We start from the raw sequence: 17,927 nt of genomic DNA, 5'->3' as shown, positions 1-17,927 counted from the left end.
TACTCAGCCATAAATAAATAGGTTATTAGTAGGTTAAAATGTACTAGTCACAGACAAACGACTTGACATGCTACCATCTTGGGACTTGCCACACACACCACATGTTGGTTTGTAAAGTTGCCACCCCATGTGAAGTATGTGCTGGGTTTGACATCTAATGAACGCCATGTTGTCCAAATAAATTATACGGCTTGTGTTGTAGAATAGCTCATACAAGCAAACAAATGTGTGTGTGTATGCTATTGTATGTGTGTATGTCTGTGCGTACATGTGTAGGAGTACTCTGCCATACTATATGAGCGCTCAGTAGAGGGTGAGAGTGCTGCTCACTGCTGCGCCTTCCTCTCCGTCCCTCCTCCTGCCTGCGTGTCTTTATAAAATGAAAACACAGCAACATGACATCAGAGAGCAAACCAACTGACCATATACCAGACATAACTTTCATTCCATCTTTTTCTAAATTTATTTTTAACCTTTATTTAACTAGGCAAGTCAGTTAAGAACAAATTCCTATTTACAATAACGGCCAAACGGGGAACAGTGGGTTAACTGCCTTGTTCAGGGGCAGAACGACATATTTTGACTTTGTCAGCTCAGGGATTTGATCTAGCAACCTTTCGGTTACTGGACAATCAACCGCTCTAACCACTAGGCTACCTGCCGCCCCAAAATGGACAATCAACCATAATCAATGTAATGTTGAATACATTTAGAGTTCCCACTGAAGACATAGAGCATAGATAATTAGTAGAAACTGTTTTATTGCAAACATTTCCAGTTCAACTTGACTGAATGTCCATTACAAGTCAAGTGTGATTGAGATCATATACAGTCCAGGAATATTGTTAGAATCAGGTAACCAGTTCTCAGTGTTGCTGTGTTAGAATCAGGTAACCAGTTAGAATAATGAACCAGGGTCATATTCATTATGGCACAACATAGCAAAACGTTTTTGCGGCGGAATATGAAAATTAACGTTTCTTATTGGACAAGTTCAAGTAGTCCCTCCCGGTTTCAGTCTGTTTTCTCTCTCGATTGGTAACAAATTATTACAACCTAGTCTTCAGGTGTTGCTGCGAGAGGGAATAGGGTGCCCTTTGTGACTCATCCGTATAATAATGCACTGCTTTTGCACTATAGGGCCCTGGACAAAAGTAGTGCACTATATAGGGAATAGGGTGCTATGCAGCCACAATGTTCAGTGCTGCCGTGAGAGCTGCTGTAGAACTCTGTTGAAGCGATGTGTGATCTCACTGGGTCCCAATGATACCATCATCTCTGCTACACTGGGGCCTTGCTGCAGAGACAGAGACAGAGACAGAGACAGACAGACAGAGATGGATGGATGAGGAAGAAGAAACATCCTTTTTCAAGAGCTGTGACAATCATGTTGCAATCATTTGACAGGACAGAAATCAAACAACTTCTCTTTTTTTTTTCTTCACACTGTCATTGTGGTGCTTTTTTTTCCGCCGTCACTCTCCGTTCTGCCTCCCTCTCTCCTACCTGTAGTCTGTGGGCCAGTCTCTCTCCTACCTGTAGTCTGTGGGCCAGTCTCTCTCCTACCTGTAGTCTGTGGGCCAGTCTCTCTCCTACCTGTAGTCTGTGGGCCAGTCTCTCTCCTACCTGTAGTCTGTGGGCCAGTCTCTCTCCTACCTGTACTCTGTGGGCCAGTCTCTCTCCTACCTGTACTCTGTGGGCCAGTCTCTCTCCTACCTGTAGTCTGTGGGCCAGTCTCTCTCCTACCTGTACTCTGAGGGCCAGTCTCTCTCCTACCTGTAGTCTGTGGGCCAGTCTCTCTCCTACCTGTAGTCTGTGGGCCAGTCTCTCTCCTACCTGTAGTCTGTGGGCCAGTCTCTCTCCTACCTGTAGTCTGAGGGCCAGTCTCTCTCCTACCTGTAGTCTGTGGGCCAGTCTCTCTCCTACCTGTAGTCTGTGGGCCAGTCTCTCTCCTACCTGTAGTCTGTGGGCCAGTCTCTCTCCTACCTGTAGTCTGTGGGCCAGTCTCTCTCCTACCTGTACTCTGTGGGCCAGTCTCTCTCCTACCTGTAGTCTGTGGGCCAGTCTCTCTCCTACCTGTAGTCTGTGGGCCAGTCTCTCTCCTACCTGTAGTCTGTGGGCCAGTCTCTCTCCTACCTGTAGTCTGTGGGCCAGTCTCTCTCCTACCTGTAGTCTGTGGGCCAGTCTCTCTCCTACCTGTAGTCTGTGGGCCAGTCTCTCTCCTACCTGTACTCTGAGGGCCAGTCTCTCTCCTACCTGTAGTCTGTGGGCCAGTCTCTCTCCTACCTGTAGTCTGTGGGCCAGTCTCTCTCCAACCTGTAGTCTGTGGGCCAGTCTCTCTCCTACCTGTAGTCTGTGGGCCAGTCTCTCTCCTACCTGTAGTCTGTGGGCCAGTCTCTCTCCTACCTGTAGTCTGTGGGCCAGTCTCTTTCCTACCTGTAGTCTGTGGGCCAGTCTCCTCCTACCTGTAGTCTGTGGGCCAGTCTCACTCCTACCTGTAGTCTGTGGGCCAGTCTCTCTCCTACCTGTAGTCTGTGGGCCAGTCTCTCTCCTACCTGTAGTCTGTGGGCCAGTCTCTCTCCTACCTGTAGTCTGTGGGCCAGTCTCTCTCCTACCTGTAGTCCGCTGAGGGCCAGTCTCACTCCTACCTGTAGTCTGAGGGCCAGTCTCTCTCATACCTGTAGTCCGCTGAGGGCCAGTCTCACTCCTACCTGTAGTCCCTGAGGGCCAGTCTCTCTCCTACCTGTAGTCTGTGGGCCAGTCTCTCTCCTACCTGTAGTCTGAGGGCCAGTCTCTCTCCTACCTGTAGTCCGCTGAGGGCCAGTCTCTCTCCTACCTGTAGTCCGCTGAGGGCCAGTCTCTCTCCTACCTGTAGTCCGCTGAGGGCCAGTCTCTCTCCTACCTGTAGTCCGCTGAGGGCCAGTCTCTCTCCTACCTGTAGTCCGCTGAGGGCCAGTCTCTCTCCTACCTGTAGTCCGCTGAGGGCCAGTCTCTCTCCTACCTGTAGTCCGCTGAGGGCCAGTCTCTCTCCTACCTGTAGCCCGCTGAGGGCCAGTCTCTCTTCTACCTGTAGTCCGCTGAGGGTCAGTCTCTCTCCTACCTGTAGTCTGAGGGTCAGTCTCTCTCCTACCTGTAGTCTGAGGGCCAGTCACACTCCTACCTGTAGTCTGAGGGCCAGTCTCTCTCCTACCTGTAGTCCGCTGAGGGCCAGTCGTATAATCTTCATAACATCTCTGTATTTAGTGTTGCTGGTTTTCTTAGCCAGAGTCTTCAGTTCTACACTGAGCTGGTCTACTGTCAGTTCCTCACCTCCTTTCAGACCTTCCATCAACCTACACAGAGACAGACATGGGACAGGCCATTAACACCAAGACATGTTAATAGTACACGCTAGTACATTTTGGTTATCATTAAAACATGAAAGACACATAACTGACAGTCATGTCATTTTCAGAAACGCTTTAGTTCATTAAAAAGGACACTGTCAGTTAACTTCTGACAAACAAACTTGACTACATTGAAAGGGAAATAGGAGTAGTTTTAGTTAACAGTTAGTTCTGATAGATACAGTATGAACCAGAGTAGTCCTGTTAGTCTATAGTAGTTATGGTATGAACCAGAGTAGTCCTGTTAGTCTATAGTAGTTATGGTATGAACCAGAGTAGTCCTGTTAGTCTATAGTAGTTATGGTATGAACCAGAGTAGTCCTGTTAGTCTAAAGTAGTTATGGTATGAACCAGAGTAGTCCTGTTAGTCTATAGTAGTTATGGTATGAACCAGAGTAGTCCTGTTAGTCTATAGTAGTTATGGTATGAACCAGAGTAGTCCTGTTAGTCTATAGTTGTTATGGTATGAACCAGAGTAGTCCTGTTAGTCTATAGTAGTTATGGTATGAACCAGAGTAGTCCTGTTAGTCTAAAGTAGTTATGGTATGAACCAGAGTAGTCCTGTTAGTCTATAGTAGTTATGGTATGAACCAGAGTAGTCCTGTTAGTCTATAGTAGTTATGGTATGAACCAGAGTAGTCCTGTTAGTCTATAGTAGTTATGGTATGAACCAGAGTAGTCCTGTTAGTCTATAGTAGTTATGGTATGAACCAGAGTAGTCCTGTTAGTCTAAAGTAGTTATGGTATGAACCAGAGTAGTCCTGTTAGTCTATAGTAGTTATGGTACATACCGTATGACCAGAGTAGTCCTGTCAGTCTATAGTAGTTATGGTACATACCGTATGACCAGAGTAGTCCTGTCAGTCTATAGTAGTTATGGTATGAACCAGAGTAGTCCTGTTAGTCTATAGTAGTTATGGTATGAACCAGAGTAGTCCTGTTAGTCTATAGTAGTTATGGTACATACCGTATGACCAGAGTAGTCCTGTTAGTCTATAGTTGTTATGGTATGAACCAGAGTAGTCCTGTTAGTCTATAGTAGTTATGGTATGAACCAGAGTAGTCCTGTTAGTCTAAAGTAGTTATGGTATGAACCAGAGTAGTCCTGTTAGTCTATAGTAGTTATGGTATGAACCAGAGTAGTCCTGTTAGTCTATAGTAGTTATGGTATGAACCAGAGTAGTCCTGTTAGTCTATAGTAGTTATGGTATGAACCAGAGTAGTCCTGTTAGTCTATAGTAGTTATGGTACATACCGTATGACCAGAGTAGTCCTGTCAGTCTATAGTAGTTATGGTATGAACCAGAGTAGTCCTGTTAGTCTATAGTAGTTATGGTATGAACCAGAGTAGTCCTGTTAGTCTATAGTAGTTATGGTGTATGACCAGAGTAGTCCTGTTAGTCTATAGTAGTTATGGTATGAACCAGAGTAGTCCTGTTAGTCTATAGTAGTTATGGTATGAACCAGAGTAGTCCTGTTAGTCTATAGTAGTTATGGTATGAACCAGAGTAGTCCTGTTAGTCTATAGTAGTTATGGTATGAACCAGAGTAGTCCTGTTAGTCTATAGTAGTTATGGTATGAACCAGAGTAGTCCTGTTAGTCTAAAGTAGTTATGGTATGAACCAGAGTAGTCCTGTTAGTCTATAGTAGTTATGGTATGAACCAGAGTAGTCCTGTTAGTCTATAGTAGTTATGGTATGAACCAGAGTAGTCCTGTTAGTCTATAGTAGTTATGGTATGAACCAGAGTAGTCCTGTTAGTCTATAGTAGTTATGGTATGAACCAGAGTAGTCCTGTTAGTCTATAGTAGTTATGGTACATACCGTATGACCAGAGTAGTCCTGTTAGTCTATAGTAGTTATAGATACCAGAGTAGTCCTGTTAGTCTATAGTAGTTATGGTACATACCGTATGACCAGAGTAGTCCTGTTAGTCTATAGTAGTTATGGTATGACCAGAGTAGTCCTGTTAGTCTATAGTAGTTATGGTATGAACCAGAGTAGTCCTGTTAGTCTATAGTAGTTATGGTATGAACCAGAGTAGTCCTGTTAGTCTATAGTAGTTATGGTATGAACCAGAGTAGTCCTGTCAGTCTATAGTAGTTATGGTACATACCGTATGACCAGAGTAGTCCTGTTAGTCTATATAGTTATGGTATGACCAGAGTAGTCCTGTTAGTCTATAGTAGTTATGGTATGACCAGAGTAGTCCTGTTAGTCTATAGTTGTTATGGTATAAACCAGAGTAGTCCTGTTAGTCTATAGTAGTTATGGTACATACCGTATGACCAGAGTAGTCCTGTTAGTCTATAGTTGTTATGGTACATACCGTATGACCAGAGTAGTCCTGTTAGTCTATAGTTGTTATGGTATGACCAGAGTAGTCCTGTTAGTCTATAGTAGTTATGGTATGAACCAGAGTAGTCCTGTTAGTCTATAGTAGTTATGGTATGACCAGAGTAGTCCTGTTAGTCTATAGTTGTTATGGTATGAACCAGAGTAGTCCTGTTAGTCTATAGTAGTTATGGTATGAACCAGAGTAGTCCTGTTAGTCTATAGTAGTTATGGACGTATGACCAGAGTAGTCCTGTCAGTCTATAGTAGTTATGGTACATACCGTATGACCAGAGTAGTCCTGTTAGTCTATAGTTGTTATGGTATGACCAGAGTAGTCCTGTTAGTCTATAGTAGTTATGGTATGAACCAGAGTAGTCCTGTTAGTCTTTAGTAGTTATGGTATGACCAGAGTAGTCCTGTTAGTCTATAGTTGTTATGGTATGACCAGAGTAGTCCTGTTAGTCTATAGTAGTTATGGTATGAACCAGAGTAGTCCTGTTAGTCTATAGTTGTTATGGTATGACCAGACTAGTCCTGTTAGTCTATAGTTGTTATGGTATGACCAGAGTAGTCCTGTTAGTCTATAGTAGTTATGGTACATACCGTATGACCAGAGTAGTCCTGTTAGTCTATAGTAGTTATGGTATGAACCAGAGTAGTCCTGTTAGTCTATAGTTGTTATGGTATGACCAGAGTAGTCCTGTTAGTCTATAGTTGTTATGGTATGACCAGAGTAGTCCTGTTAGTCTATAGTAGTTATGGTATGAACCAGAGTAGTCCTGTTAGTCTATAGTAGTTATGGTATGACCAGAGTAGTCCTGTTAGTCTATAGTTGTTATGGTATAAACCAGAGTAGTCCTGTTAGTCTATAGTAGTTATGGTACATACCGTATGACCAGAGTAGTCCTGTTAGTCTATAGTTGTTATGGTATGACCAGAGTAGTCCTGTTAGTCTATAGTAGTTATGGTATGAACCAGAGTAGTCCTGTTAGTCTATAGTAGTTATGGTACATACCGTATGACCAGAGTAGTCCTGTTAGTCTATAGTAGTTATGGTACATACCGTATGACCAGAGTAGTCCTGTTAGTCTATAGTAGTTATGGTACATACCGTATGACCAGAGTAGTCCTGTCAGTCTATAGTAGTTATGGTACATACCGTATGACCAGAGTAGTCCTGTTAGTCTATAGTAGTTATGGTACATACCGTATGACCAGAGTAGTCCTGTTAGTCTATAGTAGTTATGGTACATACCGTATGACCAGAGTAGCGATGTGTTGTGTCTCTGAGCTGAGTGCTGCCATCTGTTGGTCAGAGAAAGAAGGTCGAACCCAAAGGTAGGAATACTCTGAGGACACCAGGTCAGACACAGAGGAGATATGACCCTGAGAGAGAGAAAAGGAGAGAGAAAGAATTAGACAGAGAAGGAGTGTGGAACCCACAGGTAGGAATACTCTGGAGCTACCAGCTCAGACAGAGTGGAGATATGTGAGTGAGTGAGACGGAAAGAGAGAGAGAGACAGAAAGAGAGAGAGATGGTGACCTCCAGACAGACAGGCTCCACATTCTGCACTGGGCTGTGATATTCTCAAACTGGGAATGTCGGAACGCCAGAGGGATGAAGTGATGGTTTTTCAGCTGGTGTGAAGACCGACACAACAGCTGATGCCCTGTTACCTTGGTTACGTCCATAGTTACCTTGGACCAGGTGTAGAACCTGTGTGATGAGGTCATAGTTACCGTGCGCAGGTGTAGAACCCGTGTGATGAGGTCATAGTTACCGTGCGCAGGTGTAGAACCTGTGTGATGAGGTCATAGTTACCTTGCGCAGGTGTAGAACGTGTGTGATGAGGTCATAGTTACCTTGCGCAGGTGTAGAACCCGTGTGATGAGGTCATAGTTACCGTGCGCAGGTGTAGAACCCGTGTGATGAGGTCATAGTTACCGTGCGCAGGTGTAGAACGTGTGTGATGAGGTCATAGTTACCTTGCGCAGGTGTAGAACCCCTGTGATGAGGTCATAGTCACCTTGCGCAGGTGTAGAACCCCTGTGATGAGGTCATAGTTACCTTGTGTAGGTGTAGAACCCATGTGATGAGGTCATAGTTACCTTGCGCAGGTGTAGAACCCGTGTGATGTAATCTGGTTGCAGAACATCCTGATCCTGGACCTGTGTTCCGTACACTTCCTGGATCCGCCCCTGCAGATCCCTCACCAGCCAATCACGTTGCACCGCGTCATCGATACGCTGCTGCAGGTGGATCCTGGGAGAACACAGAGTGGATTACTGAGATTACTAAGGACTGGTCTAGAGTGAGTTGGGTTGTTAAGATAAGGGTGGTAGGAGAAGAATTGAGAAAGCTGCTCCTAGACCATTATGTGCTAGAACCGGAGGTGGGCGATGCCGCTCAGTAGTCTGGGGCCTGATTGGTGTCACACCTTTTCTCCATCTGATTAATCAAACTGCATTCTAAACTGAAGATCATGATTAGGTGATTATTGGAGTCATTTATCATGACTGAATGGGGCAGGTCAGCAGACATAATATATAGGCAGAAATACACAGTGCAACAGCACCACCTGGGTAACAGTCTCTTAGTTAACATTCCACACCATGTGCCAAAGAGACCGGACGTTCTGCCATCTTCAAATCTGAACATTCTATCATTAATGAGCTTTAGGAGAACTGAGGAGTTGATCCTGATTCGATGACCCCTCACAGCTATCCTCCAATCACAACGATTATACAACTATTGGAACTATCACTGTTTTCTCTCCACTGAAAGTGTTGCTATCCGGTTGCTAAGCAACCATTTTGTTTGGTTCAACCAGATAAAACCAGTGTGTTGACAACGTGAAAAGTTGCTAGTCATGGAAAATATTAGTGTTATTTCGAACAACCAACGAGCAACTCTGCCGTAAACCAGCTGCATATTGAACGTTGAGATTACCAGAGGCCAGTCTCTATGGCAATGACAAGGAGTGGAATGTTAGCTAAAGAGACTGGTACTCAGACTACACTACCTGGTGGCTGAGTTAAGAACCACAGAGCAACAGGGACAAACCTACTATGGCTTCTACCCTTGAACTATACTCAACCTTGAGATTAGCAGCCAGCCTAAAGAACTTGTGGAGGGAGGGAGAGAGAGATGGATACATAGAGACAGACAGACAGGTAGTGTACTTGTGGAGGGAGGGAGAGATGGATACATAGAGACAGACAGACAGGTAGAGTACTTGTGGAGGAAGGGAGAGATGGATACATAGAGACAGACAGACAGGTAGTGCACTTGTGGAGGGAGGGAGAGATGGATACATAGAGAGAGACAGACAGGTAGAGTACTTGTGGAGGAAGGGAGAGATGGATACATAGAGACAGACAGGTAGTGTACTTGTGGAGGGAGGGAGAGATGGATACATAGAGACAGACAGGTAGTGTACTTGTTAAACTCAGCCAGTTTGTCCAGGTCCAGCAGAGCAGAGTGGGTGGTGATCTTAGACGGGTTAAACTCAGCGATCAGTTCCTCCATCTTACGACCCACACGGTTACCTGCAGGATGACAGGGGAAATGCATTTAGTCTACGTCTCAAATGGCACCCTACCACTATTTCTGACCCCTATTCCCTTTATAGTGCACTACTTCTGACTCCTATTCCCTTTATAGTGCACTACTTCTGACTCCTATTCCCTTTAATAGTGCACTATTTCTGACTCCTATTCCCTGTATAGTGCACTACTTCTGACTCCTATTCCCTGTATAGTGCACTACTTCTCGGTATAAAGATATCCCCCTGCCTCTGTCTCTCTCCCTCTCTTACTGTTAAAGCCAGATCCACAGTGTGTGGTGATATCCAGTAGTGCTTCAGGTAGGGCTCCACTCCTCTGGAAACTCTGTATGTAGATATCTCCTTGTCTCTTGGAGAGCTTACTGCCATCTCTGTTGAGGAGGAGAGGAAGGTGTCCGAACACCGGGGGCTTCCAGCCCAGAGCCCTGGAATAACAATAACATAACATAACCAGGGGCTTCCAGCCCAGAGCCCTGGAATAACAATAACATAACCAGGGGCTTCCAGCCCAGAGCCCTGGAATAACAATAACATAACCAGGGGCTTCCAGCCCAGAGCCCTGGAATAACAATAACATAACCAGGGGCTCCCAGCCCACAGCCCTGGAATAACAATAACATAACATAACCAGGGGCTCCCAGCCCAGAGCCCTGGAATAACAATAACATAACATAACCAGGGGCTCCCAGCCCACAGCCCTGGAATAACAACAACATAACATAACCAGGGGCTCCCAGCCCAGAGCCCTGGAATAACAATAACATAACATAACCAGGGGCTCCCAGCCCACAGCCCTGGAATAACAACAACATAACATAACAAGGGGCTTCCAGCCCAGAGCCCTGGAATAACATAACCAGGGGCTTCCAGCCCAGAGCCCTGGAATAACATAACATAACCAGGGGCTTCCAGCCCAGAGCCCTGGAATAACAATAACATAACATAACCAGGGGCTTCCAGCCCAGAGCCCTGGAATAACAACAACATAACATAACAAGGGGCTTCCAGCCCAGAGCCCTGGAATAACATAACATAACCAGGGGCTTCCAGCCCAGAGCCCTGGAATAACAATAACATAACCAGGGGCTTCCGGCCCAGAGCCCTGGAATAACAATAACATAACCAGGGGCTTCCAGCCCAGAGCCCTGGAATAACAATAACATAACATAACCAGGGCTTCCAGCCCACAGCCCTGGAATAACAATAAAATAACATAACCAGGGCTTCCAGCCCAGAGCCCTGGAATAACAATAACATAACATAACCAGGGCTTCCAGCCCACAGCCCTGGAATAACAATAAAATAACATAACCAGGGCTTCCAGCCCAGAGCCCTGGAATAACAATAAAATAACATAACCAGGGGCTTCCAGCCCAGAGCCCTGGAATAACAATAACATAACCAGGGGCTTCCAGCCCAGAGCCCTGGAATAACAATAACATAACCAGGGGCTTCCAGCCCAGAGCCCTGGAATAACAATAACATAACCAGGGGCTTCCGGCCCAGAGCCCTGGAATAACAATAATATAACATAACCGGGGGCTTCCGGCCCAGAGCCCTGGAATAACAATAACATAACCAGGGGCTTCCGGCCCAGAGCCCTGGAATAACAATAACATAACCAGGGGCTTCCGGCCCAGAGCCCTGGAATAACAATAATATAACATAACCGGGGGCTTCCGGCCCAGAGCCCTGGAATAACAAAACATAACATAACCAGGGGCTTCCAGCCCAGAGCCCTGGAATAACAATAAAATAACATAACCAGGGCTTCCAGCCCACAGCCCTGGAATAACAATAAAATAACATAACCAGGGCTTCCAGCCCAGAGCCCTGGAATAACAATAAAATAACATAACCAGGGCTTCCAGCCCAGAGCCCTGGAATAACAATAAAATAACATAACCAGGGCTTCCAGCCCACAGCCCTGGAATAACAATAAAATAACATAACCAGGGCTTCCAGCCCAGAGCCCTGGAATAACAATAACATAACATAACCAGGGCTTCCAGCCCACAGCCCTGGAATAACAATAAAATAACATAACCAGGGCTTCCAGCCCAGAGCCCTGGAATAACAATAACATAACCAGGGGCTTCCAGCCCAGAGCCCTGGAATAACAATAACATGACCAGGGGCTTCTGGCCCAGAGCCCTGGAATAACAATAACATAACCAGGGGCTTCCAGCCCATAACCCTGAAATAACAATAATATAACCAGGGTCTTCCAGCCCATAAACCTGAAATAACAATAACATAACACAAAGCAACCTACCGTTTTGTACATTGCTTTTAGTACATTGCTTCTGGTATTGTCATGCTCATAATTGCTATGTTATTCTATTTTGCTCTGTATGTGTCCTTGGGTATCTTGAAAGGAGTGAATAAAATGTATTATTATTATTATTACGAATATTATTATTCTACAATTTTGTATGGGTGTGCTTAGTGGGAATCACACCGGTGTGTGTGTACCTGTACAGCAGCAGGTGTTTGGAGGTAGAGATGAGCCACTCTGATCCTCTCAGGACGTGGCTGACCTTCATCAAGTGGTCGTCTACTACGTTAGCCAGGTGATAGGTGGGGAAACCATCTGCTTTCATCACTACAGGGTCTCCTTCAACCTACAGCAGGGGCACAAAGTACTGACTTTTTCCACATTTTGTTGTTACAGCCTGAATTTAAAATTAAATTGATATTTTTTTGTCACTGGTCTACACACAATACCCCATAATGTCAAAGTTGGACTTATGTTTTTCGATTTTTTTTTTACAAAAAATAAATAAATGAGAAGCTGAAATGTCTTCAGTCAAAAAGTATTCAACCCCTTTGTTATGGAAAGCCTAAATAAGTTCAGGAGTAAAACTTAACAAGTCACATATTAAGTTGCATGGACTCACTCTGTGTACAATAATAGTGTTTAACATGATTTTTGAATGACTACCTCATCGCTGTACCCCACACATACAATTACCTGTATTTTAGTGAATTTCAAAACACAGATTCAACCACAAAGACCAGGGAGGTTATCCAATGCCTTGCAAAGAAGGGCACCTATTGGTAGATGGGTATTTTTTTTAATGAAAAGCAGACATTGAATATCCCTTTGAGGAGAGGAATGGGTAGATATATATGTTATCTATCCATCTACTACATTTGCCAGGTGGGGAACCCGTCAGATTAATACGAGTCTCCTTCAACCTGGGATGGGAGGTGGAGTTTCAATTATATGTGTTTTGAAATAAGAAAAGCACTTGCAAATCTGAGGTTACTTGTTGCAGGGGCGTCGGAATAAATCAATAGAAATTGCACACTGCTTGCAGGTACAGCTTGTGTTTATTTATGTATCAGCCGATTTACCTGGGCCACCTCATGACGATTCCATCCGAAGACCAGGTCGTTAAAGGGTTCTACTCCAGACTCCAGTCTGAACCTGATCACATGGGGGACCTTCTGATCCAGCTTCTCCTCTACCTGATCTGGGCGGAGGTGTCTGCACCTGTTGTCATACCTGCAGTAGAGGAATGCTCAGTTATATGTGTGAATGAGTGTGTGTGTGTGTGTATTTGAACATGTCCATGCATGTGTATGTTGGGCTCCCGAGGAGGTGCAGCGGTCTAAGGCGCTGCATCTCAGTGCTAGAGGCGTCACTACAGACCGTGGTTCGATTCCAGGCTGTATCACAACCGGCCCGTGATTGGGAGTGCCATAGGGCGGGGTGCACAATTGGCCCAGCGTCGTCCGAGTTAGGGTTTGGCCCGGGGTAGGCCGTCGTTGTAAATAAGAATTTGTTAACTAACTTGCCTAGTTAAATAAAATAAATATAAGTTAAATAAAATAAATAAAAGTATTTGTGTGTGTGTGTGTGTGTGTGTGTGTGTGTGTGTGTGTGTGTGTGTGTGTGTGTGTGTGTGTGTGTGTGTTTAGCCAACTCACCGCGGTGTCTGTCCGCTGCGTAGGGCCTCTCTCTTCAGTAATTCTAGTCTCTGCTGGCTGCAGAAGCAGTGGTAGGCCTTCCCTGTCTGGACCAGGGAGTCAGCAGCCTGGCTGTACAGGGACAGCCTCTGGGACTGGAGGTAGGGACCGTACTGGCCTCCTCCACGGGGACTCTCGTCTGGGGGGATACCTGGGGAGGGTAGGATGGAGATGGATTAGCCCCCATTATTACATGGGCAACTGCAATATTAACCAGTCCACAGCATGTTCTAGAATGTAAACAATGCTGTGAAACTGAATGTCTACAATCTGAATTAGATTCCAAATACTTGGAATGTATTGGAACGCTCACGGGTGCTAACGTCCGTTGTAAAAGTTGGCCAAACTCCTTAATATCTACTTTATGTCTCTGCTCCTACCAGCCCACCCCAGCATGAACTCTATGGACTCAGCAGCTCCCGGCACCAGTCTGCTCTGGTCTGTGTGTAGGTCTGTGTGTAGGTCTGTGTGTAGGTGTATATATGTGTGTTGTTAAATCTGTCCTACCAGCCCACTCCAACATATCCTCTATAGACTCTGCAGCTCCCGGCACCAGTCTGCTCTGGTCTGTATCTTCCATACGTAAGATGAAGCTCCCTCCATACTTCTTAGCATAGATATAGTTGTAGAGAGCTGTACGCAGCCCCCCCAGGTGCAGGAAACCTAGAGAGATACGGGTCAGTATAGTTAGTTAGTCTACATGGTGTACGCAGCCCCCCCAGGTGCAGGAAACCTAGAGAGATACGGGTCAGTATAGTTAGTTAGTCTACATGCTGTACGCAGCCCCCCCAGGTGCAGGAAACCTAGAGAGATACGGGTCAGTATAGTTAGTTAGTCTACATGGTGTACGCAGCCCCCCCATGGTATTACTTCTACTGTACTGCACTACACAAACAGACAGACAGACATAGGGGTCAATTATAGCTAGTTTGTTGTACAGTAAAGCACAGAGAGCTGGAATCCCAAATGGCACCGTAGTTCCTACAAAAGGAAGTAAGCCTTGTCAGAGCCAAATGGCCACTACGGCCGTTACAGTGTGGCATCACTGTAACAGTACAGCTAGCCCCTGGAAGGACGTTGTTAGGTAATGTGGCATCACTGTAACAGTCCACCTAGGTGGCATCACTACTACTGTAACAGTACAGCTAGGTGGCATCACTACTACTGTAACAGTACAGCTAGCCCGTGGAAGCACGCTGTTAGGTAATGTGGCATCAACTGTAACAGTCCACCTAGGTGGCATCACTACTACTGTAACAGTACAGCTAGGTGGCATCACTACTACTGTAACAGTACAGCTAGCCCCTGGAAGGACGTTGTTAGGTAATGTGGCATCACTGTAACAGTCCACCTAGGTGGCATCACTACTACTGTAACAGTACAGCTAGGTGGCATCACTACTACTGTAACAGTACAGCTAGGTGGCATCACTACTACTGTAACAGTCCAGCTAGGTGGCATCACTACTACTGTAACAGTACAGCTAGGTGGCATCACTACTACTGTAACAGTACAGCTAGGTGGCATCACTACTACTGTAACAGTACAGCTAGCCCCTGGAAGGACGTTGTTAGGTAATGTGGCATCACTGTAACAGTACAGCTAGGTGGCATCACTACTACTGTAACAGTCCAGCTAGGTGGCATCACTACTACTGTAACAGTCCAGCTAGGTGGCATCACTACTACTGTAACAGTCCAGCTAGGTGGCATCACTACTACTGTAACAGTACAGCTAGGTGGCATCACTACTACTGTAACAGTCCAGCTAGGTGGCATCACTACTACTGTAACAGTACAGCTAGGTGGCATCACTACTACTGTAACAGTACAGCTAGGTGGCATCACTACTACTGTAACAGTACAGCTAGCCCCTGGAAGGACGTTGTTAGGTTATGTGGCATCACTGTAACAGTCCACCTAGGTGGCATCACTACTACTGTAACAGTACAGCTAGGTGGCATCACTACTACTGTAACAGTACAGCTAGGTGGCATCACTACTACTGTAACAGTACAGCTAGGGGTGGCATCACTACTACTGTAACAGTACAGCTAGCCCCTGGAAGGACGTTGTTAGGTTATGTGGCATCACTGTAACAGTCCACCTAGGTGGCATCACTACTACTGTAACAGTCCACCTAGGTGGCATCACTACTACTGTAACAGTACAGCTAGGTGGCATCACTACTACTGTAACAGTACAGCTAGCCCCTGGAAGGACGTTGTTAGGTTATGTGGCATCACTGTAACAGTACAGCTAGGTGGCATCATTACGTTGTTAGGTTATGTGGCATCACTGTAACAGTACAGCTAGGTGGCATCATTATGTTGTTAGGTTATGTGGCATCACTGTAACAGTACAGCCAGGTGGCATCATTACGTTGTTAGGTTATGTGGCATCACTGTAACAGTACAGCTAGGTGGCATCACTACGTTGTTAGGTTATGTGGCATCACTGTAACAGTCGTGTTATAGCATGTACAGGTTATAGTGTGCGTCCCTAATTCAAATGGCATCCTATTCCCTGTAGTGTGCTCCTTTTAGCCACGGCTCAAAACCAACCACCAAGCCAAGGGTTGTAGAGCTATATGCACTGTGCAGGCTTTAACCCAGCACAAACACACCTGATTATTCATCCGATTGTTTAGATATTAACAGCCTGTCGTGGGTTCAAATCCCCCCCCGCATTATTTTACCTGTTGGACTCGGAGCGAACCTCACTCTCACTTCACCATGTTCATGATGGTGACAAACCTCGTCACATTCAGATGAAAAGCATCTCTTCTGCGAGCTATTCAACCTAATGTATTTTTGCTTTCCGCCGTGTCCACCACTGCGGTTGAAAGTCAATGGCAACGCGTTCTTCAACAACACTGGGGTATCGACTTTATGGATGTTCCTTCCTGTACTGTACTGGCAACACCGCTTACACGTTTTTATTGGAAGGCATCTGGATGGTGTGCTGAAATGTATAAACAATGACAGAAGCATGATAATAATTAGCTAACTAGCGAAGTTACAAAACAAAGGTATCCATGTGTTCCACTCGCTACAGACAGCTAGCTAGCTAATGGACGCGGAAACGTTAGCACCACAAGGAGGGGAAAACCGGCATCTTGACATTGCGCTTACAAATTCATTCTACCGATGTTTGCTGTTTAGGATCGATTTGCGTTGTTGATTTAATAGTTTTTTAAGTTGACGGTCAACCGTAACCGGCTCTTTACACATGTAATCACATGACGTCATCACACCACTTCCTGGTTTGCTCTGTTCAAAATAAAAGTCCGCTCACCGATAAAGCCGCAGTGTGAAAACCTAAGTGATGGGACTATTGATACCCAGAACACAAAGTGTGGTCGAATCCGAACGAAGATATATTATTTAGAAAATCTTTTATGACGCCACACTTTCTGCACATTGTTGTTTAAACATTTCGCTTTATTGACTATAGTATAAGCTTCTGTCTTAACCTTAGATAGGTTAACCATCTTAGATAATGGCCTCGATTCAGTTTTTGACAGCAAAAAAGGGAAACATGATGGAAAGTGCGAACCTGCAATGGTAACTGATTGGTGTTGCCTCCGAAGACTCGCGACTAACCTCTGCGTTGTGGAGATTTGATGAATAGTGTGGAAAAAAACGTACATAAACATCAAACATTGCTTTTCATTGATGACCAGCAGATGTCACTAATGTGGATTGTGTTAAAGCTCAGCTTAATGAACAATCTTAAGGCACAATTTGGTGAAAGCCCCGATCGCTTCAGAAAGCCTCGGTTTCCCATCACTAGAAAATCTTACCCTGAGAGATTCGCTGTGGGTGTGAAAAATAATAATTGTAACATAGTTGATTGACGACTGTTGTAACAGGCTGGAGGAGCCCTTATTAGAGTAACTAAGGAACAGGCTGGAGGAGCTCTTATTAGAGTAACTAAGGAACAGGCTGGAGGAGCCCTTATTAATGTAACTAAGGAACAGGCTGGAGGAGCCCTTATTAGAGTAACTAAGGAACAGGCTGGAGGAGCCCTTATTAGTGTAACTAAGGAACAGGCTGGAGGGGCCCTTATTAGTGTAACTAAGGAACAGGCTGGAGGAGCTCTTATTAGAGTAACTAAGGAACAGGCTGGAGGATCCCTTATTAGTGTAACTAAGGAACAGGCTGGAGGAGCCCTTATTAGAGTAACTAAGGAACAGGCTGGAGGAGCCCTTATTAGAGTAACTAAGGAACAGGCTGGAGGAGCCCTTATTAGAGTAACTAAGGAACAGGCTGGAGGAGCTCTTATTAGTGTAACTAAGGAACAGGCTGGAGGAGCCCTTATTAGTGTAACTAAGGAACAGGCTGGAGGAGCCCTTATTAGTGTAACTAAGGAACAGGCTGGAGGAGCCCTTATTAGAGTAACTAAGGAACAGGCTTATTAGAGTAACTAAGGTAATCATGTGCTTTTCTATTGGTCTGTTTGAATAAAAAAAATGTGTGTGCTCTGATTGGTTGCATGTATGACGCCGCACCTCCACCGGTTTCCTAGAAAATGGTGGTACATTCACTCATCTGTAGCATTCCTTTCCAGGGGACAGAGGGAAAACCATGCAGGGACAGTGCTGCTGTCTCCAATGGGTGTCTATTCAGTATTCACCTTGCCAGAAGACACCGGCCCTACC

At 45.3% G+C, this 17,927-nt stretch overlaps 1 protein-coding gene and 1 long non-coding RNA gene across 3 annotated transcripts; both read right to left on the bottom strand.

Moving 5' to 3' along the window:
• Positions 1-741: 741 nt before the first annotated feature.
• On the bottom strand, positions 742-16,542 carry LOC106585204 (probable glutamate--tRNA ligase, mitochondrial). 2 transcript variants are annotated; one of them, XM_014171156.2, is made up of 11 exons: positions 15,963-16,542; positions 13,773-13,928; positions 13,227-13,416; positions 12,651-12,801; positions 11,766-11,914; positions 9,543-9,715; positions 9,165-9,273; positions 7,834-7,987; positions 6,979-7,109; positions 3,191-3,332; positions 742-1,297 (listed from the first exon to the last, which is right to left on the bottom strand). In XM_014171156.2, exons 1-11 carry the CDS (start codon positions 16,255-16,257, stop codon positions 1,199-1,201), a joined length of 1,749 nt encoding a protein of 582 aa, XP_014026631.1. In that variant the 5' UTR covers positions 16,258-16,542; the 3' UTR covers positions 742-1,198. The 2 variants fall into 2 exon arrangements, with proteins under 2 accessions (XP_014026631.1, XP_014026641.1); XM_014171166.2 differs by having other exon boundaries at positions 3,310-3,332.
• Positions 1,305-2,761, bottom strand: LOC123731552 (uncharacterized). The gene is made up of 3 exons (XR_006762716.1): positions 2,744-2,761; positions 2,377-2,615; positions 1,305-1,506 (listed from the first exon to the last, which is right to left on the bottom strand). It is a non-coding gene; the product is annotated as an uncharacterized lncRNA (long non-coding RNA).
• Positions 16,543-17,927: the final 1,385 nt, after the last annotated feature.

The sequence above is a fragment of the Salmo salar genome, chromosome ssa02 (genome assembly GCF_905237065.1).
Source record: "Salmo salar chromosome ssa02, Ssal_v3.1, whole genome shotgun sequence".
In the NCBI taxonomy this organism is placed as follows: Eukaryota; Metazoa; Chordata; class Actinopteri; order Salmoniformes; family Salmonidae; genus Salmo; species Salmo salar.
This window is presented reverse-complemented; position numbering and strand designations above follow the sequence as displayed.